This window comes from Wyeomyia smithii, chromosome 3, assembly GCF_029784165.1.
Source record: "Wyeomyia smithii strain HCP4-BCI-WySm-NY-G18 chromosome 3, ASM2978416v1, whole genome shotgun sequence".
In the NCBI taxonomy this organism is placed as follows: Eukaryota; Metazoa; Arthropoda; class Insecta; order Diptera; family Culicidae; genus Wyeomyia; species Wyeomyia smithii.
Genome location: NC_073696.1, coordinates 250,772,417 through 250,797,956, shown reverse-complemented (window position 1 = coordinate 250,797,956; position 25,540 = coordinate 250,772,417). Strand labels below are relative to the sequence as shown.

Here is a 25,540-nt window from a genome sequence, read left to right as displayed (position 1 = left end):
CCATATTTTCAAAAATCGAGTTTTTCTCACCAGTGGATGTTTAACTTGATAATCTATCTTTCATGGAAAAACGAAATCATTTGAACAGTTTAAAATGGCATTATAACAAAATTTCTCTGCAGCAGCCTGCAGGAAATATACGGGGTGGTTAAACTTTGATCGCCGATTACTCGAAATAATGTTTTTGGCGCTTGGTTCGGTCTGGTCGCACGCCGGCCATATAACGGCTGTGTTATATTTTTTCAATTTGTTCCTAGTCAAAAAAGCCAACATACGAAACTCTTGTACCACCCGCACTCATAATTCTGTTGACATACAGCTTAGAGTTTAAATTTAGAAAGTATCACATTTACTTCACAAGTCACATAAACAAAAGATAGCGTCTTTTTAAGATGAGTTTTTCATGACAAAATCAACCAAAGTCGCCACTGTATATTGACCCCCACAAGAAGAAATGGAAACGATAAAAATCAGTCAAGGAGACACTTCTAAAAACACTCATAATTTCAATAATATGAGCAAACAATCCTATTTATCGGACTCCAAACAATCCTATTTATCGGAGGTCGATTGGTTTTGACTCTGCTTGGCGCATCGCATTTCAATTTTGTATGAAGATTTGTATGGGAAAACCTAGGGTAGTTTGGGGTAATTTGGGCCCCCTAAGGAAAACTCCTGTTATTTCGTAACCTGTTTTTTCTATCCCATAAACGTAATGTAATATAGTAATATTGATCTGTTTTCTATGTTTCTGCACGAAAAAACCTTGATATTGAGGTCAAAAGAACAAAAAAAAAAAAATAACGGAACTAAAAATTATGATTTTCGGATATAAAAAAAATTTTTGGGGTGAAAATGGACAGCTATTGGGGTAATATGGACAGTGTTTGGGGTGATGTGGACAAGGTAAAAAATGTGAGTTTTATAGTATCAATAGTTGCTTAATACACAGTAGAAGGTGGTATCAGGCATACGGAATGATAACTGCAATTCTTAGGCATTGCACAGTGGTTCCACAGTAGGCCAAAAAATCCCCCTTCTCCAATTATTTATACTAGAAACTGAGTATGCGATCGTATGTCGCACACGCGCGCTTGTGTGTGCATGTGTGTGCGTGCGTGTGTGTGTGTGTGTGTGTGTATGTGTGTATGTGTGTGTGTGTGTGTGTGTGTGTGTGTGTGAGTGTGTGTGTGTGTGTGCGTGTGTTTGTGTGCGTGTGTGCGCGTGAGTGTGTGTGACTGTGTGCGTGTGTATGTGTGATTGTGTGTGTCTGTCTATGTGTGTGTCAGTGTATGTGTGATGTAAATTTCATGAGAATCGGATGATATACCAATTTTTGGCAGCACTTTGAATGTTGCTGTGGCAGGAAATTTCAATGGTTTTTATGTTCGAAAATCACAATTTTGTGCTTAACTTCGATTACCTAATTCCCTCAGTTTTGATCTGATTTTGGATCAACGAGTTTCGTCTTGAGGGGTAATTTATGTTATTTTTCAGAACTCTTGTGTACCGTACAGTCTCGGGAAAAAGTTCGGAATGATCGGATAATCAACAGCTTATATGAAATTAACCGTATTTTCCGAATTTTTGGGTCCCGGTTTGCATATCGTCGTTCCAAATCCGTTAATCTCTTATTCGCGAAACGGGAAAATATATAACGAATGTACGTTGACTTACGATTTCTTATTTTCCCTTGAAAGGCCTATCAAATTCCTCAAATTTTCCATAAAATCTTTTAATCGGTCAAACGGCTCAAAAGTTACAATTTTTTGAAAAATGATTGCCGACTTTTGGCAACTTTAATTCAAAATGGATCACACTAAGGACCAAACAAAAAAATACGGGTATAAAGCTTTTCGATAAAGAACAAGTATACCAATGTTGAACATGATCTGAACAAAAAAATAAATCTGATAATAAGAAAGGTTTAACGGCATTTTGGGGGAACAACATTTTCGGACATCAGAAATGAGTTCAGCACCCAAAAATTGGCATTATACGTCATTTTCAAGCATTTTAGAAAAAACAAATTAGGTTTTCCCAACTTTTGTTCAGAAACCCGCCACTCTGCGGGGCATTGAAAACACTTTTTGTACAGATAAATCATCCCAGATTCCCTGCAACACTTTTTACAGTTCATTGTTTGTACACCGCCGTCTATCCGTTCGTTTTTATATGCCCGCGGCATCAGTTCGACAAAAGAATTTACTTCAAACTCGCCTGACCATATCACCCCAAAAAAACTGTCCATTTTACCCCAAACAGGACGCCTTCCTAAAAACTCAATTCCTTCCACTATTTTCGATCAAACTTATCGCAATCTTTCATTAAAATGTACTCTTTTACTAGACAAACACGGCTGCAAAGCTCATTAGACTGAAAACATCGAAGAAGTTCTCAAAAAACCTTAAATACACAAGCGTAAAACTTACAGCAAAATCAACTTTTGATGTTTCCTTTGTTTACATTGGCACTGCGGTGCACCTGTCACAGCAAACCATGAAATTTTTATATTAGTTAGGGTTTAGTAGTTCAAGGAAAGGATGAAGTAGTACATGTAACCCAAAAATGTAATACTTTCCAAGATAAAGCACCTGTCCATTTCACCCCAGGGGTCCGAATTACCCCAAACTACCCCAAACTACCCTACGTTTTGCATCTTCCAAATAAAATTAAAAGCACAAGGTGGCATCTTTTGCCCATAGAAACGTCTGTGCGAAGTTTCAGCCAAATCAATAATGACAATTTGAAAAAATAATAAAAATAAATTAAGACATTTTTTTATGGAACTGGTCTAATGTGAAGCTAGAACAAGAAAACACTCAACAAAAAACTTCAGAGTAAAAAAAAACTTTTTTGTTTTTCACTTTACCATCACCAAATTTTGACAGATAGTAGTACATATTGTCATGTTCAATGTGTAACAAAAACTAAATTTTTTTAAAATAGACTTTTTGAGATATTTGATATATTGTGACAATTAGAAAAAATTGGCACAGAAAAAAAAAATTTTGCAGTGTATATATTTTTTCTAGAACCGCAATTTTATTACCTACAACTTTGCTGAAGTCACCATTACAATCAAACAAACCGTTTTTCTGAAATAGAAATTTATATTCATCAGTTACCATTTTGGATAGGTCTTTTTGGAACAGCAGTTGTGAGTCTACATTAAAAACTTATATCATAAAATGACATTTTTATCGAAAAAGAACAACAGTGAAAAGGTGCAGCAAAATCGGAAATGACATGCTAAAAATAATGTTTGTCTATATTCTATAGACTGCCTCTTATGCGATTTATTTTGTGCGGTCCCCAGGGTAACACTGGCCACCCTGGGTCCCTATCCCTCGCACAAAAACAGGTTTGACTGTCATTATTCGTATTAGACACAGTGAAAAACCGTTTCATACGTTTTCTAATCAAGAAAATGAAGTGTGAGACAACCTTGCCTCAGAATGAAATAAAGATCAAAAGAATGTGAAAAATTTTGGTTTTATGATGCTAACTATTTTACTATTAAAATTAAGAGCCTGGGTTTGCCGCCCTGAAATCGAAATAGGTGGTGCATGGAGACTGGGTTTTCGCGAAACTTTTGAAGGGTCTGCCGCAGCGTGAAAAATAAGTCTGTTTTCGATCACCCATCCACAGAACCGGGTTGATAATTTCCCACAAAACGTCGTGCTAGCGGCAAGAGATGGCGAAAGATAACCTGAGCACTTAGTAGCCTGCGTTGATAATCGTGATCGTTCGGTAGTTCTCACATTCCAACTTGGCGCTCTTCTTGTGTATATTACTCCCTCCTTTCACTTCTCGAGTGGCTGTTTTGTATCCCTGATCCTGACTATCATGTGATGCAGACAGAAAGCCAACCTATCCGGGCCCAGCCTGATAATCTCCGCTGCGATGTCATCTTTTCCACCCGATTTGTTGTTCTTAAGCTGCTTGATAGAATCCTTAACTTCACTTAGCGTGGGGGAGGGCTGTGATAACGAAGCTGTTCCTTCTACCGTCTTGGTCCTCTGCCTCTGCGCCATTCAGGTGTTCATTGTAGTGCTGCTTCCATCGATCATATCACGTTCATCCATCAAGTTTCCTCCATCTTTATCCCGACACATTTCAACTCTACGTGTTTTTGAAAAGGATACAGCTACTCCATTTCCTCACACTCCAGCTTACCCAGGCGGCGCTCTTTGTCCGAGAAGAGATGGATCTGATGTCCTCGTTTTTGTTCAGGATAGGAGATAGTGGTCAGAATCGTTGATAATATCCGAGAAGTGCCTTCCATCAATCAAAACGTGATCGATTTATGTTTCAGTCCTTTGTGGGGATCTCTAGGTGTACCGATACGGGAAGCCATGCTGGAAGTAGATACTGCTTATGACTATGTTCTTGGAGGCGGCGAAGTCGATAAGTCAAAGGCCGTTTCGTGAGCTGGTGTGCACGGAACTTTCCAATAGCCGATCTGAATTCCCTCTTCCTGGCTGTTATCGATTGGCCACCACCCAATTACACACTTCTGCGTTTTACTCACCACAATAAAAGCTGTGCTCAGCTCGTGTGTGTTGCCGCAGCTCTTGTAGATTGTATAACCATCTCTGTACGTATGTACCGATACTCCCTTATAGCAAAGCTCCTGCAGCGCTACTTCCCAAAAATATAAGAGACTTGCAGTTCCCTGGTCAGAGTTTCCAATCGTTAATCCGCCTAGGTCTATGCCGATTGTTCCGGTTCGTATTAACATTATATGCTTCCTGTACTGATTGTTTTTACAGCTGGCTTGTAAGATCTGCTCCAACCCCCAGTCTCGCCGGAAAACCATTACGACAGCAGTGTTTAGAGTCCCACGCTGGAACCAGGACGTTGATCAGTCGGCCCTAACAGGGGAAACAGGCGCTGTTTTGAGTCGCACCATCTTGGTGAACAGACGCTCGGGTTGGCGAAGCTTTTTCTCTGCCGCAGAGATATGGTTAATGCGCCATTGATCGCGTCGCACCTTCTAACTTAGCTGTTGTCGGATGACAACATTGCCCTGGATACACCAAACGGTTGTGTCCATGTTTCAGCCGGCAGTCTATTGTCTATCGTATGACTCGTGGAGGTGTGAGACAGAAATTTGTTAGGACCGGAGCTAAGTTTGACGCTCCTTCCAGGTTGTCAATTCACCATTTGAATCCCACAGATTGATGTAATTCTATATTATTCATGTGGTCGTGTCTCATACACAACCTCTTCAATTTTATTACCTTAAGATTAGCTTTCCAAAAGAAGGTAACTAAGAATTGACTCAAAATTTATTATTGACAAAACTATAACCTTAGAGCTACGAATCCGTTCAACTTGAATGTTCTTTGAAAAAAAAAAACAGTGAAAGAGTTAAACGTAGGTTTAAAAACTTTGAAAAAAATAATACTCCTTCCGATGTTTACAAAAAAACCTAAATTAATCCACCTAGCGGTCAGACCCAGCCTTTCTCATTCAAACTTTTATTTGTTTAAATAGGTTTACATGAACGCTTCAATCCAATAAATGTATATTCAATCTTTAGGTTCTAAAATATTGATGTTGTAATCTGTACATATAAAAATGCAGTCCGGTCTGTCTGTCTGTCTGTCTGATCCATATAGGCTCGAAAACTACCGAACCGATCGACGTGAAAATTTGTATGTAGGGGTTTTTGGTGCCGATAAAGGTTCTTATGATAGTTTGAGACTCCTCCCTCTTCTGGAAGGGAGGGATCCCATACAAATGTAACATAAATTTCTGCACAACTCAAGAACAAACCAAGCAAATGAAACTGAATTTGGCATGTCGATGTTTCAAGGGGTAACAAATATGTCCGTAATAGTTGGACGTCCCTCCCTTTCCTGGAAGGGAGGGGTTTCATACAAATGAAACACAAATTTCTGCACATCTCGAGAACTAACCGAGTAAATGAAACTAAATTTAGCATGTGAATGTTTTAGGGGTAACAAATATGTCCATAATGGTTCGACACTAAGAGCTAACCAACTAAATGGAACCATATTTGACAGGTGAATGTTTTTAACGGTAACAATTTTTTTCCCATAATCGACCTCAGGCAACATTTTGGAATGTAAGATGGCAACTTCCGGTTTCTGGAAAACAACCAAAAATGGCCGATTTCCACCCAATATAATAATATCCGTGGTTCTGTGGTTAGCGATGTCGGTCGGCTAGCTCTCCCACACGGTTGTGATATCGGGTTCGATTCCCGATCGAGTCAAGGATCTTTTCGAGCTGGAAATTTTCTCGACTCAGCACTGGGGCACGGTGTATCGTTGTACTTATCCTACACATGCAAAATGTGCCAAAAACAATATCGATAACGAATTCTTTCAACTAATCTAGTTGATCGAGACCGCTATTAGCCCCAAGGCTAAGCGTGCGATATTGTATAATAATACCCGGATCTAGAATGATACACAGGAGCTAAAATCGATCGAAATTGTCTTCGAATGCTATCATGAAATCCAAAATGGCGGCTTCCGGTTTCGGAAAAACAGCGGCAAACGACCAAATACCACCCAATATGGGTATTTCCGGAACCGTAATGATGCATTGGAGCAACAAATCGACTTCAGACAACATTTTGAATTGTAAGATGGCAACTTCCGGTTTCTGGAAAACGGCCTGAAATGGACGATTCCCATTAAATATGAGTATCTCCGGAACCAGCAAGATGGACAGAAGCCTAAAATTGATCACAGACACAACCTTGAATTTTAAGATGGTGAATTTCGGTGTCTGGCAAACAGCCGGAAATGACCAAATACTATTCAATATGAATGTTTTCGGTACCAGAATTACGCCCAGATGACAGAAATTGATTTCACAGGCAATTTCAAAGTCGAAAATGACGACTTTCGGTTTCTGAAAACAGCTCAAAATGACAAATACCATCAAATATGAGTATCTCCGGAGCCAGAATGTTGCAAGAGGCTAAACATTGACTTCACACACCATTATGTATTGTGAAATAGTCACTTCTGGTTTCTGGAAAACAGCCAAAAATGGCCGATTTCCGTCTAACATGAGTATCTCCGGATCTAGAATGATACACAGCAGCTGAAATCGACCATAGACCCTATTTTGGATTCTAGGTTGGCGACTTCCGGTTCCTGGGAAACAGCCGAAAATGATTGAATAACACCCAATATGAGTTTTTCTGCAACCAGAATGACGCTCAGAAGCCAGAAATTATCTTAAATACCATTTTGAAATCCAAGATGGCGACTACCGGTTTGTGAAAAACAGCATAAGATAAACAAATACTATCCAATATGAGTATCTCTGGAACCAGAATGATGCATGTAGCTAACAATTGACCTCTCAGGCACCATTTTAAATTGCTTAATGGCAACTTCTAGGAAACAATCGAAAATGACCGAATAATACTCAATATGGATATTTCCGTAATCGAGATGATGCATAGGAACCAAATATTGACCCTGGAAACCATTTTGAATTTAAAAACGACAACTTTTAGTTTCTGGAAAACAACCAAAATAACTAAATACCTCCCAATATGGGTATCTCCGATGTCAGATTGATGCCAGAGAATCTGCTGAAAATGACCGATTTTTTGTCATTTCGATAAAACCAATCATTTTAAACGATTTGTTATTTGACTTTGATCATATTTTATGGCTGATTCGTCGTGCATTTGCAGATTTTAAACACATCGCAAGCAATCAATGAATTTGGAACGTTTAAATATTACGACACCACATTCAAATTATGTTGAGGCCACAAATATCGATCAAAGCAGGTATAGTTTTAAATAGTCTTTGAATTTCTCTTCTTTCCATAACTTTTGAGCCACATATCAAATGGTTATGAAGTTTGTTATTTGTAAGTTTGAGAGATGACTCGTTCGTATGACACTAGTTATGTTCAAATAAGTCATGTAATCTTTGAAATAATAGACTTTCGTTGTTTTATTAACAATTTAATACATAACGGTTGCTTAAGTTCGATTATAATCAAATGAAATGGGAACGTATAGGGCAGCCAAACTTTGAAACCACGTATTGAAGCATAATTCATCAGTTTACTCTTAACTAGCCCGCTCATCTGAGATATAATATTGATCAAATCGGTTGTGTAATTTCTGAGATAATGAAGTTTCGCGATTTTCACATTTTGGTACATTACAGACGAAGTTACCGTTCGATTACAGTAATATTCAATAGGGTGCTATGAGGCAGCTAGACTTATTAATGGACACTAATTTTGTGGAAATCGGGTCAGCCATCTCTGAGAAAAGTAAGTGAGTCCAAATTGTTTCGGAATATGTTCCTTTTCAAAGCTGGATTTCACATTTTTAAACATAACAGGCAAAGTAATAGTCCGATTGCAAAACAAATCAATAGGGTCTTATGGGGCAACTAGGCCTACCATTTGACATTGATTTTATGAAAATCGGTGCAGCCATCTCTGAGAAACATGAGTGAGATTAAACAGTCTTCAGAACACGTTTCTTGTCATAACTTTTGAACCACAAGTTCAATCTTTATGAAATTCAAAAGTTGAGAGTATTTTAGGTAGCCCGTTCATTTGAAACTGATTTTGTTCAAATCGATTGTGTAGTTTTCGAGATAATGATGGTTCATGATTTTAACATTTTGATACATAACCTCTAAACTAAAAATCCGATTACAATGAAATTTAATAGGGTCTTATGGGACAATGAGACCTTTCATCTGCAATTAATTTCATGAAAATCGGTCCAGCCATCTCTGAGAAAAGTGAGTGTGAATAAAAATCTGCACATACACACACACACACACACATACACATATACAGAAAATGCTCATGCTTTTGCAAGTGATTGCTATACCTTTCTAGGAGAAAGGCAAAAAGTATAAATTTTACTCCAGCAATTACCAAAAAATCATGAATGTGTATCATGAACAATGAAAACTTGTTCTGAAAATCCTTGGAATTTCCTATTGTTTTAAAGATAACATAAGTTTGTTTATCACAAAATTTTACAAAGATATGCGCCCTTTGTTATAATCCATAATTTTGAAATTTTTAGAAAAAAACGAACTAACGTTCCCAGCACACTTGTCACACACATGACATTTCGAAAAATAGTTGTGGTTGTTTTGAGAAAATCTACAATTTATGAATATAACTTATCCATTATTTCTAGTTGTAACGTATATAAACGAAAATATTTTGCGAGATAACTGCATTCTTGAATCAACGAAAAGACTGGAACATGAAATGTTCGTACGTCAAAAAAAATTTTTTTTTGATTCCAAATGCCTCAAAAAGGCATGACACAACGTCACAGAAAAGCGAATATTTCCAAAAAATTATTTGTGTGTTAGATAACACCAGACCTCCTCCATGCATTTTAAAGACATTTGGCATCAAACAAAACGATCTCGACAATTGAGTTTAGTTTTAAATTAGTTTATTTGACACGGCACGATACATTTTCTGTTTTACTGAGCCAAGTACAATTCGTTTTAATTCTACGTTAGCAGGGAAAAGAGGGAGGCCTTTTCTTTATTCTCGCGGCCGACTACGAGCTAGTGGGGATTTAAGGTGAGAGGAGGGGAGATACAATTTTGACTTAAAACTATTTTGGAACTTTGTTTTTCAACTGGTAGAGCAATTGTATTCTTGTTTGTTGTGGGTTCAAAATATTTGTGTAAGCATAGTTGCGGGCTCTTCGTTTCCGTGTCTTCAGCATAGCATATTTGTATCCTTAATCTGACAAATAGACAAAGAAAATTTTAAATTTTAATGTCAGCGTTTTTCAGAAAGCAGTATAACTGTGTCATGTACTGGAGATCACCGCTTCCCAGAATGTCTCTAACGGGTACGTTCGGTTGTTTTCCTCGGGCCCGAAGGGAATCTATAAGCTCGGACCTAACACCACAGTATTCGGTACACGACCAAACAACATGCTCGATGTCATGGTAGCCATCGCCACAAACGCAGTGATTACTGTCTACAAGCCCTATACGAAAGAGATGCGTGTTTAACGTGTAGTGATTGGACATAAGTCTAGACATCACGCGAATGAAGTCCCGACCTACATCCAACCCCTTGAACCATGCTTTCGTCGGTACCTTAGGAAAAATGGAATGTAGCCACCGTCCCAGTTCATCTGAGTTCCATGATGATTGCCAACTGTTGAGTGTTCTCTGACGCAAAATGCTATAAAATTCATCATAAGCAATTGGTCTTTCATAAATATCGCCATCAATAGCACCCACCTTAGCTAAAGAGTCAGCCTTTTCGTTACCCGGAATCGAGCAATGAGAAGGGACCCACGCTAAGGTAACCCGGTAATTTTTATCTGTTAAAGCACTTAAAAACCACCGTATTTTCCCCAGGAAATACGGGGTGTGCTTCACAGGCTTCATCGATCGCAGAGCCTCAATGGCACTGAGACTGTCTGTGAAGATGAAGTAGTGGTCTGTGGGTAGGGTTTCGATGATTCCAAGAGAGTACTGAATAGCAGCAAGTTCTGCGACGTACACGGAAGCAGGAGCATCGAGTTTGTAGGAGGCGGTAAAATTTTCGTGGAAAACACCGAAGCCAGTGGACTCATCTAGATTAGATCCGTCAGTGTAAAACCTTTTATCATAACTAACATGTTTGAACTTATTCGAAAAAATCTTAGGGATCTCTTGGGGTCGCAATTGATCCGGGATACCAGAAATGTCTTGTTTCATGGTGGTGTCGAAAAATATAGCATTATTAGAAGTATCTAAAAGTGCGACATTGGAGGAATCGTATGAAGAAGGATTAATATCTTGAGCCATATAGTCAAAATATAAAGTCATAAATCTGGATTGAAATTGAAGGTCGACCAACCTCTCGAAATTTTCAATTACTAATGGGTTCCTAACTGTGCATCGAATTAGCAACCGGTAAGAGAGATTCCAAAAACGATGTTTCAACGGAAGAATACCCGCTAACACTTCAAGACTCATCGTATGGGTCGACTGCATGCAACCCAAGGCAATACGCAAACAACGATATTGTATTCTCTCTAATTTTATAATGTGCGTGTTCGCGGCGGAGCGGAAGCAGAAACAGCCGTACTCAAGAACTGACAATATCGTTGTTTGGTAAAGCCTTAGAAGGTCTCCTGGGTGGGCTCCCCACCAGGTTCCGGTAATCGTACGAAGAAAATTAATCCTCTGTTGGCATTTTCGTGTCAGATACCTAATATGACAAGCCCAGGTGCATTTAGAGTCGAACCAGACCCCGAGATATTTAGCGACTAAAACCTGAGAGATCGTTTTACCCGTTAGTAGGAGCTGCAGCTGAGCTGGGTTATGCTTCCTAGAAAAAACGACCAACTCAGTTTTCTCCGGAGAGAATTCGATACCCAGCTTAAGAGCCCATTCAGACAAATTGTCTAAGGTATCTTGCAATGGTCCTTGCAGATCGCTAGCCTCGCTACCAGTAATGGATACAACGCTATCGTCTGCAAGTTGCCTTAGCGTGCATGAATTTGCAAGACATTCATCGATGTCATTGACGTAAAAATTATATAAGAGAGGACTTAAACATGAGCCCTGGGGAAGGCCCATGTAACTAATTCGGGAAGTTGTCGAATCGCCATGTGAGAAATACATATGCTTTTCTGACAACAGATTGAGCAAAAAGTTATTCAAATTTAGTGAAAGTCCCTGCGAATGAAGTTTCGCGCTTAAAACTTCTACAGAGACAGAGTCAAAAGCCCCCTTAATATCCAAGAACGCAGAAGCCATTTGCTCTTTTCGAGCAAATGCGAGTTGAATTTCAGTAGAAAGCAACGCTAGGCAATCGTTCGTCCCTTTGCCCCGGCGAAAGCCAAATTGAGTATCTGAAAGTAAACCGTTTGTTTCGACCCATTTGTCTAACCGTAAGAGGATCATTTTCTCCATTAATTTCCGGAGGCAAGAGAGCATTGCAATCGGCCTATATGAATTGTGATCAGAGGCAGGTTTCCCGGGTTTCCGAATAGCAATGACTTTTACCTCCCTCCAGTCATGCGGAACAATATTTAGCTCAAGAAACTTGTTGAACAAGTCCAACAAGCGTCTTTTTGCAGAGTCGGGTAGATTCTTCAACAGGTTGAATTTTATTCTATCTAACCCTGGAGCCTTATTGTTGCACGACAGGAGAGCCATTGAAAATTCCAACATCGAAAATGGAGGCTCTTCCGTAGTTACTATAAACGCGTCGCGAAAGGTTTTCTGTTCCGGTACAGAGTCCGGACAGACCTTTTTGGCAAAATCGAGTATCCAGCGATCTGAATACTCCTCACTCTCATTCGAAACGTCACGGTTCCGCATGCGCCTGGCGGTATCCCAAAGAGTGCTCATCGCTGTTTCCCTCGACAACGCGTTTACGAACCGCCGCCAGTACCCGCGTTTTTTCGCCTTTACTAAGCTCTTCATCTGCCTGCCCAGTGCCTCGTACTTTCGTAGTAGGTTGACAGTGCCGTACTCCCGGTAGTCCTTATACGCCGCGGACCTTCGCGCGTACAGCTCAGAGCACTCTTTGTCCCACCATTTGTTGGGAGGGCGTTGTCTAATCGTTACCCCGGGTATCGGTTTCGTCTGAGCTTGCGTCGCGGCGTCGATTATCAAGCCAGCTAAGAACGCGTATTCTTCCTCCGGAGGAAGTTCCTCGTGAGTCTCGATAGATTCCGCTATAATAGACTCATAACGCTTCCAATCAATATTACGTGTAAGGTCGTAGGAAATATTGATTGGGTTCGGGGGAGTTGAACCATTAGCAATTGATATAACGATTGGAAGATGATCACTACCGTGGGGATCGTTGATTACTTTCCACTGGCAATCTAACGCTAGTGATGTCGAGCAGAGGGATAGGTCAAGCACGCTTTCACGTGCCGGAGGATTAGGTACGCGTGTCGCTTCCCCAGTATTCAAAACTGTCATATTGAAGTCGTCGATCAAGTTACAGATTAAAGAAGATCGGTTGTCGTCGTACAGCGACCCCCATAGCGAACAGTGAGAGTTAAAATCTCCCAAAATCAAAAAAGGTGCGGGAAGCAATTCTGCTATATCAAGGAGTTGCTTCTGTTCAATCCGCGCGGATGGGGGAATATATAACGAAACAAGGCAAAGGTCTTTTCCATTCATATTCGTTTGAATGGCAACAACTCCAATATTCGAGATCGAGGGGAGGTCAATTCTGAAAAAAGAATAGCACTTTTTGATCCCTAAAAGTACCCCTCCACCGTGTGAGTCTCGATCTCGACGAATGATGTTAAAATCGTGGAAATTAAGTTGGTCATTTGAATTGAGAAAAGTTTCACAAAGCGCGAACGCATCACAATTGTATGTGTTTATCAAATGTGAAAATAAATCAAATTTGGGGATGATACTTCTGCAGTTCCACTGTAACACAGTGACAAAATTCCTAACCTCTTTCAACGAATTAGTCATCGAAAGATACGATAGCTGAAATGAGGGGCCAAGTTGCTGTGAGTTGCTTCAAAAAGGTTTTCACTGTTGGGAGAAGGGCAAGAAGAATGTTTTGAAGGGGATCTGGTATGTTGAATGTTTTAAATATCCAGTCCACAATATCAGAGAATTTTATGAACCCTGTTTCTTTTATGTCTTCTGATCGAGAAATGGGTGCCCGAGGGGTTTTTGGTGCCCCAGGAAGCGGTGGGTACTCCTGGTTTGATTTGAAATTAAAACCGGGGGGTACTTGCTTCGGTTTTTCTTCACCGCTTCCTTTTTGTGTTGTCTTATTGGTCATTCCGCTAGGGGTTATCTTACGACCTTTACGAGAAAGATTAGGAGAGTTGAGCATTCTCCTCTTCCTAGATCCCTCTGGCAAGGCATAGGAACACCCTTCGACGGGATCGTCAGATGTACCCTCATCGGTTGGCAAAAAGGAAAAGATGTTTCCTGTCGAGGGTGGCTCAGCCCTCTTAAGCATTTCTGCAAAAGAGCGCTTTGATCGTTCCTTAAGGGAACGCTTAATTTTTTCCTCGCGCTGTTTGTACGCGGGACATGCCGGAAGGTCATGCCGAGTTCCCTCGCAATAAAGACACTTTTCAGTATCCCCACTGCAAGCGTTCTCAGCATGATTGCCTCCGCACTTGCTACAGCGTGCCTTGTTGCAGCAGTAGGTGGCTGTGTGACCTAACTGCTTACAGTTTTGGCAATGCATGACCCGCGGTACGAACAGGCGTACAGGTAGACGAACCCTGTCCAAGCGGACGTAGTTCGGCAGCGCGGATCCGGCGAATGTTACTCGGAAGGAATCCGAAGGGAGGAATTTCTTCTTCCCTTCTTCGATGGATACTGAATGCAATTGCTTGCAATCCAGTATCTTTACACTTTGCATCAAGGGGTTTTTAAAGCAGCCAACTCCATGACGCAAAATGTCATCGACAGTGAGATTCCCCTCGGTAACCACACCGTCGATTTCTACATCCTTGGCAGGGATGTACACGCGATACTCTCTCGTGAAGAGCTCGTAGCCAGCAATTTCGTTTGCTTGCTTCAAGCTACTCACGACAACTCGCAGTTTGTTCGGCCTCACCTTCGTAATCTCGGTTACGGCCGAAAAATGTTTTGCCAGGTCTTTGCCAATTTGGATAATATTCAATGGCTTCTTTATGGGCCGGAAAAAAACAACGTAGGGACCGCCAGCGGCATCTGGGTAAGCTTTTACCCGTACTTCCGGTACTCTTGGTACAGGACTTGGCAAAGGGGAGGGCACAGGGGAAGGTAGGGGTGTGCTGATGGGAGAAATTTCAATTTCTTCCCCGTTTGTTTCCACCTCCAGGAAAAGTTGCACCTGCATGTCGTCCATTTTGCGGGAGCGTTACGCTCTACCGCACACAAACGATAAATATTCGAATATGGGGGGGGGTTCAAGTAGTTGATGTTAAATTTTAAAAACAATTTTTCAATCTACAATGGATCAAATAAAAAAAAAAGACAGTAATACTAATACTAATAACAATAGTAATAATAATAATAATAATAATAATTATAGTAATAGTATTAATAATAACAATAATAATATCAATAATAATATTAATAATAATATTATAACATAGTAATAATATTGATAATAATAGTAAAAATTCTAAAGGTAATACTTCACCGAACGTCTAAGTCACGACCTCACGGCTGATAGTAGGATTAATCGAGCGTCTCCGCAGAACAAACAATGACGATCCAGCTTCGTGTTGAGACACAGTGGCCGTGTCCTACACGCGACCTTGTAGATGCCACTTGTAGTTGACTTCCACTCGCTCGATCGTATGATGGTCCGTGCTGCTAGCGGGGTAACAGCGGTGCGGGAGAATTATTCTTGCTGATATATCAGCTGCGTATCGAATCACTGGCGGGGTAGCCTGCCCCTACCAGTGTGCAGATGTTTCTGCCGATATATAACAGTCTATTGTTATTGCGCAGCACGAGAACTAATCGACAAAAAAACACCCGTACGATAACTCGTGTATTGTTATTTTGCGAACTCAAACGGAGATAAACAATTTGCGTCTAATCGAGACGAAAGCAAAACAACGAATGGTGCCGACAATTGAGTGAACCTCTGCATTTTTTCGTTAGCCAAAAAAAGTAAAATTTTGGCCGCACATATTATTGCTGAAAATTTAATTAAATCTTGCGTTCAAGAAGTTGTTCATGTCATGATTGATGATAAGGTAGTAGAATTGTTAGATTCGATTCCCCTGTCGAACAACGTATATTTGATATGGCTAAAGATGTCGAAAGCACTTTGGCTTGTCGATTGAAAATTTTAAAATTTGCGATGTAGATTGATGAGTCCACAGATGTGGCAGGACTATCAATTTTCTAAAAGTTTTCAAGAAGACTTGTTCTTTTGCAAACCGCTGTCATTTCCAGCAACGGGGGAAAGAATTTTTCAAGCTGAACGATGATTATGTAACGGAAAACAATATTCCTTGGGAAAATTGTGTTGATGTATGTACGGACGGCTCGAACTAAAAATTCAAGATTATTCAAACCGTTGTTGTGTGAAAAGATGGTGAAGTCATCATTCTACGTTACTACTCCATACCAAAGTACGCCGGTCGTTTCACGTGTTCGAATTGAGATCGGAGGTTAGAGCCGTTCCTAGCGGCAAGAATTGACAATCTTCAACAGAGCTATCTGCATCTGGGGTTAGTAACGAAAGGCTGAAACTCAAAAGGCTGAAACCCGAAAGGCTGAAACTCGAAAGGCTGAAAAGTATGTTTCATAACGAAAGGCTGAATGCACAAAAGGCTGAACCACAAAAGGCTGAATGAACGAAAGGCTGAAACATGAAAGGCTGAAACTTTTGTAACTTGAATCATAATCGTTGAAAAATTCGGAGACATGGATAACAAACCTTTATAAAGTGACAGAGTTCAATGTTTGAGTATTAATTGGTTTGTGCAATGGAAAATTAATTTTCGGCAACATTTGAATCCATACACACTTGACTCTTGTACACGTTTCCTAGATGATTCAGGGCGAGACGGCCGAAGGCCGCGAGTGTGCGCCGGCGACCCGCCGTCGGAAGCGCCGGCCACTGCGGGGGGGCAGCCCCCCCGCAGAAATCACCTCTGTATAGGTTCGTTCGTTTTCCTAGGTCTACTGACTCGTAGGGGTGATCCCCTAGTTTAGTCCGAACGAGCGATAGCGAGTAAGGACAGCATACATCTCGGACAATCGAGTCGGCCGTAGGCCGCGAGTGTTCTTTTAGAAATGAACTTTGTGAATTTCAGCCTTATGATTTTCAGCTTTTCTTGATTCAGCCTTTCGTGTTTTCAGCCTTATGTAGTTTTCAGCCTTTCGTGATTTCAGCCTTTCGAATTTCAGCCTTTCGTGTTTCAGCCTTTTGAGTTTCAGCCTTTCGTAGTAGACCCCTGCATCTGCATAACAAGCACGGATCAGATCTGACGGGGATATTTTGCACGAGAATAAACAATTTTTTCCCACTTCAAAATGATTCATTTCCAGCAAAACAAACAAGTTTGATAACTGTAAACAGCAACAAACTTATCAGTCTCAGTGGTCATAAAGTCTGGGTCTGATAAGCGGTTAGTTTAGACGCTGTAATGCAAAATAATCGCATATCACGAAAGCATCAAAAACATTAAAATCTATCAATCTTAGACGGAAACTTATCAATCATAGAAGCGGATCGTATTTTATTAAATTAATTATTTTAGTTCTTCTATCGCTGTTTCCTCCGATTGATGATTTCGCGGATGGGACTGATAAGTGTTTTACGGCAATAATGGACCCCCTAATATCTAAATGTGGTCATCAAATTATGTCTTATATTGAAGAAAAAAGTCTCAGAAATCGATTGGTAGGTGTTTGATTTACGTAAAATGTCAGCAACATGTCAGTTTTGCCCCAATTCCCCTACAAGACTGAAAAAGGTTTATCTCGACGTAAGATTACCTTTTTTGAAATCTGTTTAAAGTAGTGTCAAGAGTGTAAGCGATACTCGAAGATGCAATAACAATTCGTCCTCACATGATGCTTTATATTTTGCGGGGAGGAGTCACATTTTTGGCCAGGACTGGTCAAAACAAAAATATCTCGCTTCAGTTATCATTATCATAGTATCATCGCGTCTTCGATAAAGTTTATTCATTTAAAATGTATGATGCCTTTCACCATTCATTTGTCATCAATCGCCTTGTCCCGTGACCAATGCTGCAGGGAGTCAATTCTTCAATGTGGTTTCATCTTCAAAGTTGTTTGTTCTAAGCCGTTCTGCCGATATTTATTGAAACAAGAAATTGAGATAAACAATGTGTCACAATGATTGCACGTAGCCTACTTTAAGAGCCTCCGTGGACAGTTTAAATAGGAGAGTTGACAAATGTTTACGATTCAGAGACGATTGTTCATGGAGGAGAAAAAAATTCAAAAAACTTACCAGCATATACTTTGAATGATTCGTAATGCGTTTAATTCGACTCAACTTATGATGCAAACGAGTCGTGAGTGATTACATACAAACATGTGGAGAAAAATATTGTACTTGTATTTGTAATCTTTGCATGCAATGTGCTCACATAGATTCGCTTCTGCAAAAGCCTTAGGCCAGTGACATACTAGCGCGTTCTGCGCTGCGGAGACGGTTCGCCTTGCCGTGGGTTAATGTATAGCTCTGCTTAGCGCTGTATATTATTCACGGCAAGGCGAATCGTCTCCGCAACGCAGAACGCGCCAGTATGTAAACGGTCTTACATTCATACAGCAATATCAACACTGAGGCTGAACTTCGAGGCAATTCTGGAATAAAGAATAGATTAAGATTTCAGTTAGGTAATTACCAGAAGCTCTGACCGCAGCTCAAGAAGCAAGATTTATGGGAAAGAAGGAGTTACTAACACAGATGAATGGGAAAAATATTTAATAGACAATTAGAGACCTGCAATTACGACGTACTTCTAGATGAAGTATAATAAATTTAAAAATCTTCACCAAGGATTATCCGACCGGATTTTATCGTGCGCTAACCACACACACAGTCACCCGACTGCTATCACTCGGGAAAATTTGTGTCAACCCGAGCAGGCCGAATTTTTCGCCCGTTCGCCTTTCACAACAGAAGCTTATTTGGGCTCTTCCACGTTCGGTTCTGTGTCATTTGCTTTAGTAGGAATTTTCTCTTGCTTCGTGTGACAGCTCTTGCGTTGGCCTGCCGCCGGTTGATTTTTCGCTGGATAGAACTATTTGCAAGTGCGCTTTGCAAAGCGAAAGAAAATCACTGCGGTTTTGCTTGGTACATATTGTCTAGCCTACAAACAGCGGTCAATTAGTTTCACAATGGTAGTTGTGTGTTAGAATAAGTTATTTGCTATCGATACTGAACAAACGAGTGATACCAATTACGTTTTTTCACGGTACAGCAGTCTGTATCGGCGATCAAGTTCAAGGATCAAACCGACCGTCACGCATCAGTAAATGTTGTGTTTTGCAGTTAGTGTCGGCAGACAGCACGCGAAAATACTCTACGGAAAAGCTTACTCCCCTATACATGGCGGATGGTAGTGCCACGTACGCCCCATTGAATGGAAAAGTTAAAGAAAGATTTGAACATTTTCATTCTAGACGATAGCTATGTACATCGTACGGCGGCTGCATCGCTGTACGATGGTGAGCGGGTGTATGATGAACATGGTGGATCACCTCTTCGTATCTCCTACACACCCCCGCCGATTGTATCCGCTCGGGGTAAGGCAAATCCCAGCACGGGGATATTGCTCAATCAAATCATCCCAGTTGAACGCCAGGACTATGTTTCCGTGTACCGTGCCAGTCAGCCAGCTGCCATTGACACCACAAACGAGGATGCCATGAATCATGTTGCAACATTCGGAAGTGATCCGGTGCACGACTTAAAATCGAACTGTGCCCAGACTTGCTGCAATACGACCGGGGTAGATAGTACGAACACTGAGTTGCTGACCTGTGAGGAAGATTGTTTTCCGCAGAATGAAATCCTTGGTATGTATTAACGAATTTGTGTCAACTACTGATAATTCGCAGCTGCCATTTGACACGAAATCACATGCATAAGATGGTGTTTTGTTAGTGTACAAAGCTGGTGTGGTGCTGTGTAGTAACGGCAACAAATGACGTGTTACTGAAGTACTGCTGAACAAATAAGACATGAAAAATAGTGTACGCTTTTGTAAGCAACCGCTTGTCTCGTGAAAATTAACTTACGGAATGTTCGTCAAACTATACTCATTTATCATAGACCATAAAGTATTCATTGTATTATGAAACAACGGATCATTCGAAAACTCATAAATACATGGTGCAAAAACATAACTTTCGGTTTCTTTAACAGTATTAGATACTGACTTTGAAAGTGATAACACGGATGTACGAGTATTATATCGATGATTATTTTATATTATTTTATCAATTCGTACACGGTTTTCTGTGAATTATTTTTCAACAAGCAACCCGCAATTCACCTATCCACTGGTGCTACAAAATATTAAATCAAATTCTATCAAAGACTTTAGTTTGATGTTTGGTTTCTACAGAATGATTCCACGTTGTTCGTGATTTTCCAGAGAGTTATGTGATGTTTGGTGAAACTTGTGTAAACTATTTTACTTTCTAAAAGACGTTGACAAACGCCTCCGTAGTAAAGTAATTCAACGAACAAACAATTATCAAGGCCATAAACGCCTTATCGGTATGCAGCAGAGCCATTAGAAAAAGCTGGGGTCTCGAACCCAGCATGATACATTGGATATATAAAACAATAATCATACCAAGAATAACCTACGCCTCGTTAGTTTGGTGGCCCAAAACCACTGGACCACAAAACCACTCCATTAAAAGCCCTAGATGCAATACTTCACCTTCTTCCACTTCATCAAGTGGTTCAACTAGAAGCGGGAAGAAGTGCTCTAAGGCTAAATCGACAGTACAACCTAAAAGAAGGAGATCTAACAGGACACCTGAGAATACTGAAAGATTTACAAATAAATAATCTAATAAAAAGTAAGAATGATTGGCTGGAGAGGAAACCAAATTTCGAAATTCCCTACAGCATATTAGAGATAGAACGAGAAAGTTGGCAACAAGGCAGACCCACAATTCGGGACGGCTCACTATGCTTCTACACAGACGATTCTAAAATGAATGGTTCCGCGTGTGCGGGATTAACAGGACCAGGAATTTTTTTTTCCATGGGACACTGATCAACAGTATTCCAGGCGGAAATATACGCGATAATAGAATGCACGAATTCGTGTCTGAAAAGAAATTATCGACACGCAAATATTTGCATTTCCTGTGATAGTTACGCAGCACTTTAAGCCCTGAATTCTCCTTTCTGCCACTCTAAACTAATGTGGGAATGCATCCTGTCGCTCCGACAGTTAGCTATGAAAAACCAGGTTAACTTATACTGGGTTCCTGGTCATTGTGGAATCGAAGGAAACGAGAAGGCTGATTTTCCAACCAGACAAGGGCCATCCACTAACTTTGTTGGCCCAGAACCTTCCGTGGAGTCTCCTCGAACGCTCTTAAATACTGAACTCGGTGAATGGGAGAAAGCGACCATCAAAGCAAACAGGGATGTCATAAGCGGATCACGACAATCGAAAAGATTTATAGAGAAAAAAAAAAAGAAAGTAATTCAAAGACAGTTCCATTCGCTGATAAGATCATGACATCGGTTTTCTAGGATGCAAGTGAAATATTTTTTATGAACTATCTTCAAATAAAAAAAAACAATCTAAAACGAAAAAATCACAGGAGGGTTGTGTGCAAAGCCACGACCGCAAGGTTGAAGTAGAATACTTTTACAAGGAAGATAACCCGGCTGCTTGCGTATCAGTCATTTGTCGAAACTAGATGGCTCATGTGATGTCAAAATGAGTCAACATTTTATGGATGCATTTACTAGTGCCCACTTTCGCACAGAGGCTGCATGTCACCAAAGTGCCTCACTGCATCAGCTGCTATCGATGATGATACCCGCTGGAACTGCTACGCTATCCGTAGTCATGCTACAATTGTGGCCGCTATCCACTATCGCTGGTATCCACTGCACTGCTACTGCTGCTGCTAAGGGAGGACTGCAGCAGCTGTTGTCGGTGTCTGAAACTATTATGTGCGGCTTCGGCTGAAACAGGCTCTTATATAGGCCAAATAGCTTATTTTAAATTGCAAGGTATATGATTCTGTCGACCGTGCTTGGGAAGCAGTCATATAACGACCAATCGGAGGTCGAATTTTTCGTTTTGACAAGGCTTGACTATTTTCAATAGTACAATAGTTTGAACAATAAAATTACAATTATCTTCCTTTGAAAGAATCTTAGAAGATTTTCCAGTCTATTGCTGCAAGAACGAAGGGAATTCATCGAATACTAACCGATTTGTTAGCTTTTGAAATTGGACATATTTTTCACTTTTTTCGGTTTTAGATTTTCATTTCACATCTCTATGTAGCCGAACTTCCCGAGAGAAGTATTCTACTTCAAAAAATATTATTAAGCTTGACGTGTTTGTTCTCGATTTGGAGGTTCACAAAACGATTCGTTGTTTTGGTTTTTAATTAAACTTCATTGGTGGTCTTTAATACTTTTGTAGTATCTATGCAAGTAGTTCTTCAATGCAGTTTTTTGAAGAATAAAAATACAGGTTCTATGATCAATAAGTTTAATTTTCCAAAATCAAACCGATATTTTTTCACTGATTCACGTTTTATTTTTCCTTCCACTTGCAGATGATCCGCACTTCAGCGATCTGGTGTACTCGGCGGAAATTGCCATCGATGCCGGTATCTACCCGGAACGCATCTATCAGGGCAGCAGTGGGTCCTATTTCGTCAAAAACCCCGCAAACGTAAGTAATTCAATGCCTCTCACTGTTTAATGCTATTATAACAGCATCCCCAAAAACGCTCTATTCGACGGGGAAAGACTGACAGAAAACAGTCTGTTCCATTTCCTGCAACAGAGAGCGAACAATAAAACAGTAGCCGTGATTGCAATTCATCCCATTAACTTAGTCGGCAGCCCATCAATTTAATTAGGCTCCGCACTACAGAAAACGAAAATCCTCTTTTCTCAGTTAACTACTGTTTTTCAGACGGAAGGGAGATTAGGCACTTTTTTCTGGTGCGATGCGTGATTACAGTTGTAAGGTATTCGTCATTTTAACGGGATGAATTATCGGGTGGGTCTGCTTCGTTTGAGATTGACGAGTGCGTGCCTTGGTATCAATCATACATTCCTAATTTATACTAAAAATCCGCGTCCACGTTGTTCATCGAAAATTAATTTTGTTACTGTGAATGATTCGCAGAAAGTCGTTGCAGTCTTTAAACCTAAGGACGAAGAACCCTACGGAAGATTGAACCCAAAATGGACCAAATGGATGCACAAGCTGTGCTGTCCGTGTTGCTTCGGTCGAGCGTGTCTAATTCCGAATCAAGGGTAAGCGAAGAATTGTCTGTTAAACTAGTTCAGCGACTGAATTCTATTTAATTCTGTTTTAGATACTTATCGGAGGCGGGAGCAAGTTTGGTGGATCAGAAGTTGAACTTGAACATTGTACCAAAAACTCGTGTAGTGCGGCTTGTTTCGGAGACCTTCAACTATCCAAGATTGGATCGCCAGAAGGCGCGGATAAAAAAGACTATCAAAGAACGAATACCGGCTGCCCGGTTCAACCGAATGAGCCTTCCGCCGAAAACGGGCTCTTTCCAGCTGTTTGTGGACGGTTACAAGGATGCCGATTACTGGCTGCGGCGGTTCGAACAGGAACCTCTACCTACGCGATTAGGGCAGAAATTCCAAATTCAGTTCGAGCGGCTGGTGGTTTTGGATTATATAATTCGGAACACCGACCGGGGCAACGACAATTGGCTTATCAAATACGAACAACCCACGATTGTGCCGCAGAGTAATGGAAGCACGCCTAACGGTATACCACGAAGCAACAGTCGATTAGAGATGAATGAAAATACGGACTGGAATCTTGTTCAAATGCCGGAGATTAGAATCGCGGCGATCGATAACGGGCTAGCGTTTCCGTTCAAGCATCCGGACTCGTGGCGGGCCTATCCTTACCACTGGGCCTGGCTACCACAGGCCAAGGTTCCTTTCAGTCAGGATATTAAGGACCTCATATTACCATCTCTATCCGATCTGAACTTCGTCGAAGAACTGTGCAATGAACTGTACGAACTGTTCAAACAGGATAAAGGTTTTGATCGTGGCCTATTCGAGCGGCAAATGTCTGTGATGCGGGGTCAGGTTCTGAATCTGACACAAGCTTTAAAGGATGGCAAAAGTCCTGTCCAGCTGGTGCAAATGCCAGCTGTTATTGTTGAACGGTGAGTAGTTTGTTACAAGTCACAGCGAAATAACTTCACTAACTTTGTCAATTTCTCTCAACGTATACAGATCAAAAGAAAACCCCGGTTCGGCAAGGTTTTTCTCATTCCAACAGCGCTTCCAAAACAAGAGCCCATTTTTTTCTTGGTGCTAAAGGATTGCCTGCATCAGAAGAACGCTTGCCTACTCCAGCGGCTTACAGAAAAGAGGTGTGATGGCTGTGCGAGTATCATGGTAAATAAAAACGGTTAAGTAGATATCTACGGAATAATACTATTCTATAATGTTGCACGTACCGCTGGACAGTGATCGATACGTTAGGTAGAACAAGGTCCGGGAACACTACTTGTTTGTATGTATAAATAAATAAAATCGTTATAACATTCATATGGAAGCCAATCTATTTGTATTTAGCAATAAATAATATCATAGTTTAATAGTGCAAAATGTGTAATCCACTAACCACATCAACTGCAACTGCAATTTTAACAATGTGTAATTTTACCGATATAGAGTACAGTAATTATCATTTCCAATCCTAAAATGTTTAAATTTGATACATTTTCATTGGCAGAAACCCCTACCAGAACAAAACACTTGGTTCAACTAAGCTCATAATTCAGCTTGATTTTGTGTACATACAGCACGAAACTTTAAAAAAATATTCTGAAAACTCAACGATATATGTTTTGTGATTCATCTCAGTTTTTTGATAAAAAAAAATTCTAACAAGCACTATATTCAGTAAGTAGAGAATCTGAAAATCAATACTACTCTTATGTAATGAAACGAAACTTCATCCCAGAGTGTCTGAGGCTGGGAAGCTCACACAGGCAACAAACGTACGAGGAATTTGAAATGAAAATACGAGATTGTACCGGTAGGTCCAAACAAAAAAAAATACTTAGAGAAATTGATCAAATTTTTCATAACCTTACGACAGAAACAAACTTTAGGCTAGATGCATCTTATTAGATAGATAGGGTTAGTAGTATCTGAATCCATTGAAACCAATCGTGCGAGTGAATCCGAGCATGTGCAAAAAAAAAAACTAGAAACAACAGAATTACTATGTATTTGAAACCCAGCCCCCAAACGTGAACATTGATAGTGTTTTAGTTCAACTTCAACATCACACAATCCTCAATACGCCCGTGGCATTATACAATCAGTTAGTTTCGGTGACAATTTAATCATAACCCATCCAATGGTAACCGGTGGCAGGTTTTTCCGATGACAGCCTTGATATCTACAAGATAGAGTTGCAGCAAAACATACAATGAAAAATGTTATGCAGATTGGAACATATCTCGATTTTTGGTCAGCAATTTCTCGCTCAGCTTCTGAGCTTTAGGTTTTGTGCTTCATTTCAGCTGCTTCTGCTTCTGCAAGCTCGTTCTCTTCTTTGCACACTTTACATTAATCGCTTAGCTTTTCATCACATTTCGTACTAATGCTTTCTTCGACCTACATTATATGGTCAGCGAAGCAAGGTTGTCTAATTTGTCTCGGAGAATCTGTGATGAAACAGTATTCTACATGCATCCGTATTACGATTTGAAACGTTTTCTCATTTTTGAACAATTCGTTTTTGCTGAAAAATGTACGGTAAATGTGATCTGATTCATTTTTCCATCCTTTATGTACTGATATGTTA

At 40.3% G+C, this 25,540-nt stretch overlaps 1 protein-coding gene across 4 annotated transcripts in view; it reads left to right on the top strand.

Annotated features, from left to right (window-relative positions):
* The window catches only part of LOC129727805 (phosphatidylinositol 4-kinase type 2-alpha-like), a 30,569-nt gene extending 5,472 nt beyond the window's left edge, over positions 1–25,097 (top strand). The window contains exons 1-6 of one of the 4 annotated variants that reach the window (XM_055686006.1): positions 18,658–19,057; positions 19,122–19,517; positions 22,269–22,387; positions 22,850–22,980; positions 23,043–23,882; positions 23,953–25,097. In XM_055686006.1, the coding sequence (XP_055541981.1) occupies positions 19,048–19,057; positions 19,122–19,517; positions 22,269–22,387; positions 22,850–22,980; positions 23,043–23,882; positions 23,953–24,037 (1,581 nt within the window). In that variant the 5' untranslated portion in view covers positions 18,658–19,047 and the 3' untranslated portion in view covers positions 24,038–25,097. Of the gene's footprint in view, positions 1–18,657; positions 19,518–22,268; positions 22,388–22,849; positions 22,981–23,042; positions 23,883–23,952 lie in introns of those variants that run through there. The other 3 variants (XM_055686005.1, XM_055686003.1, XM_055686004.1) reach the window with 3 other exon arrangements.
* The last annotated feature ends 443 nt before the right edge of the window (positions 25,098–25,540 follow it).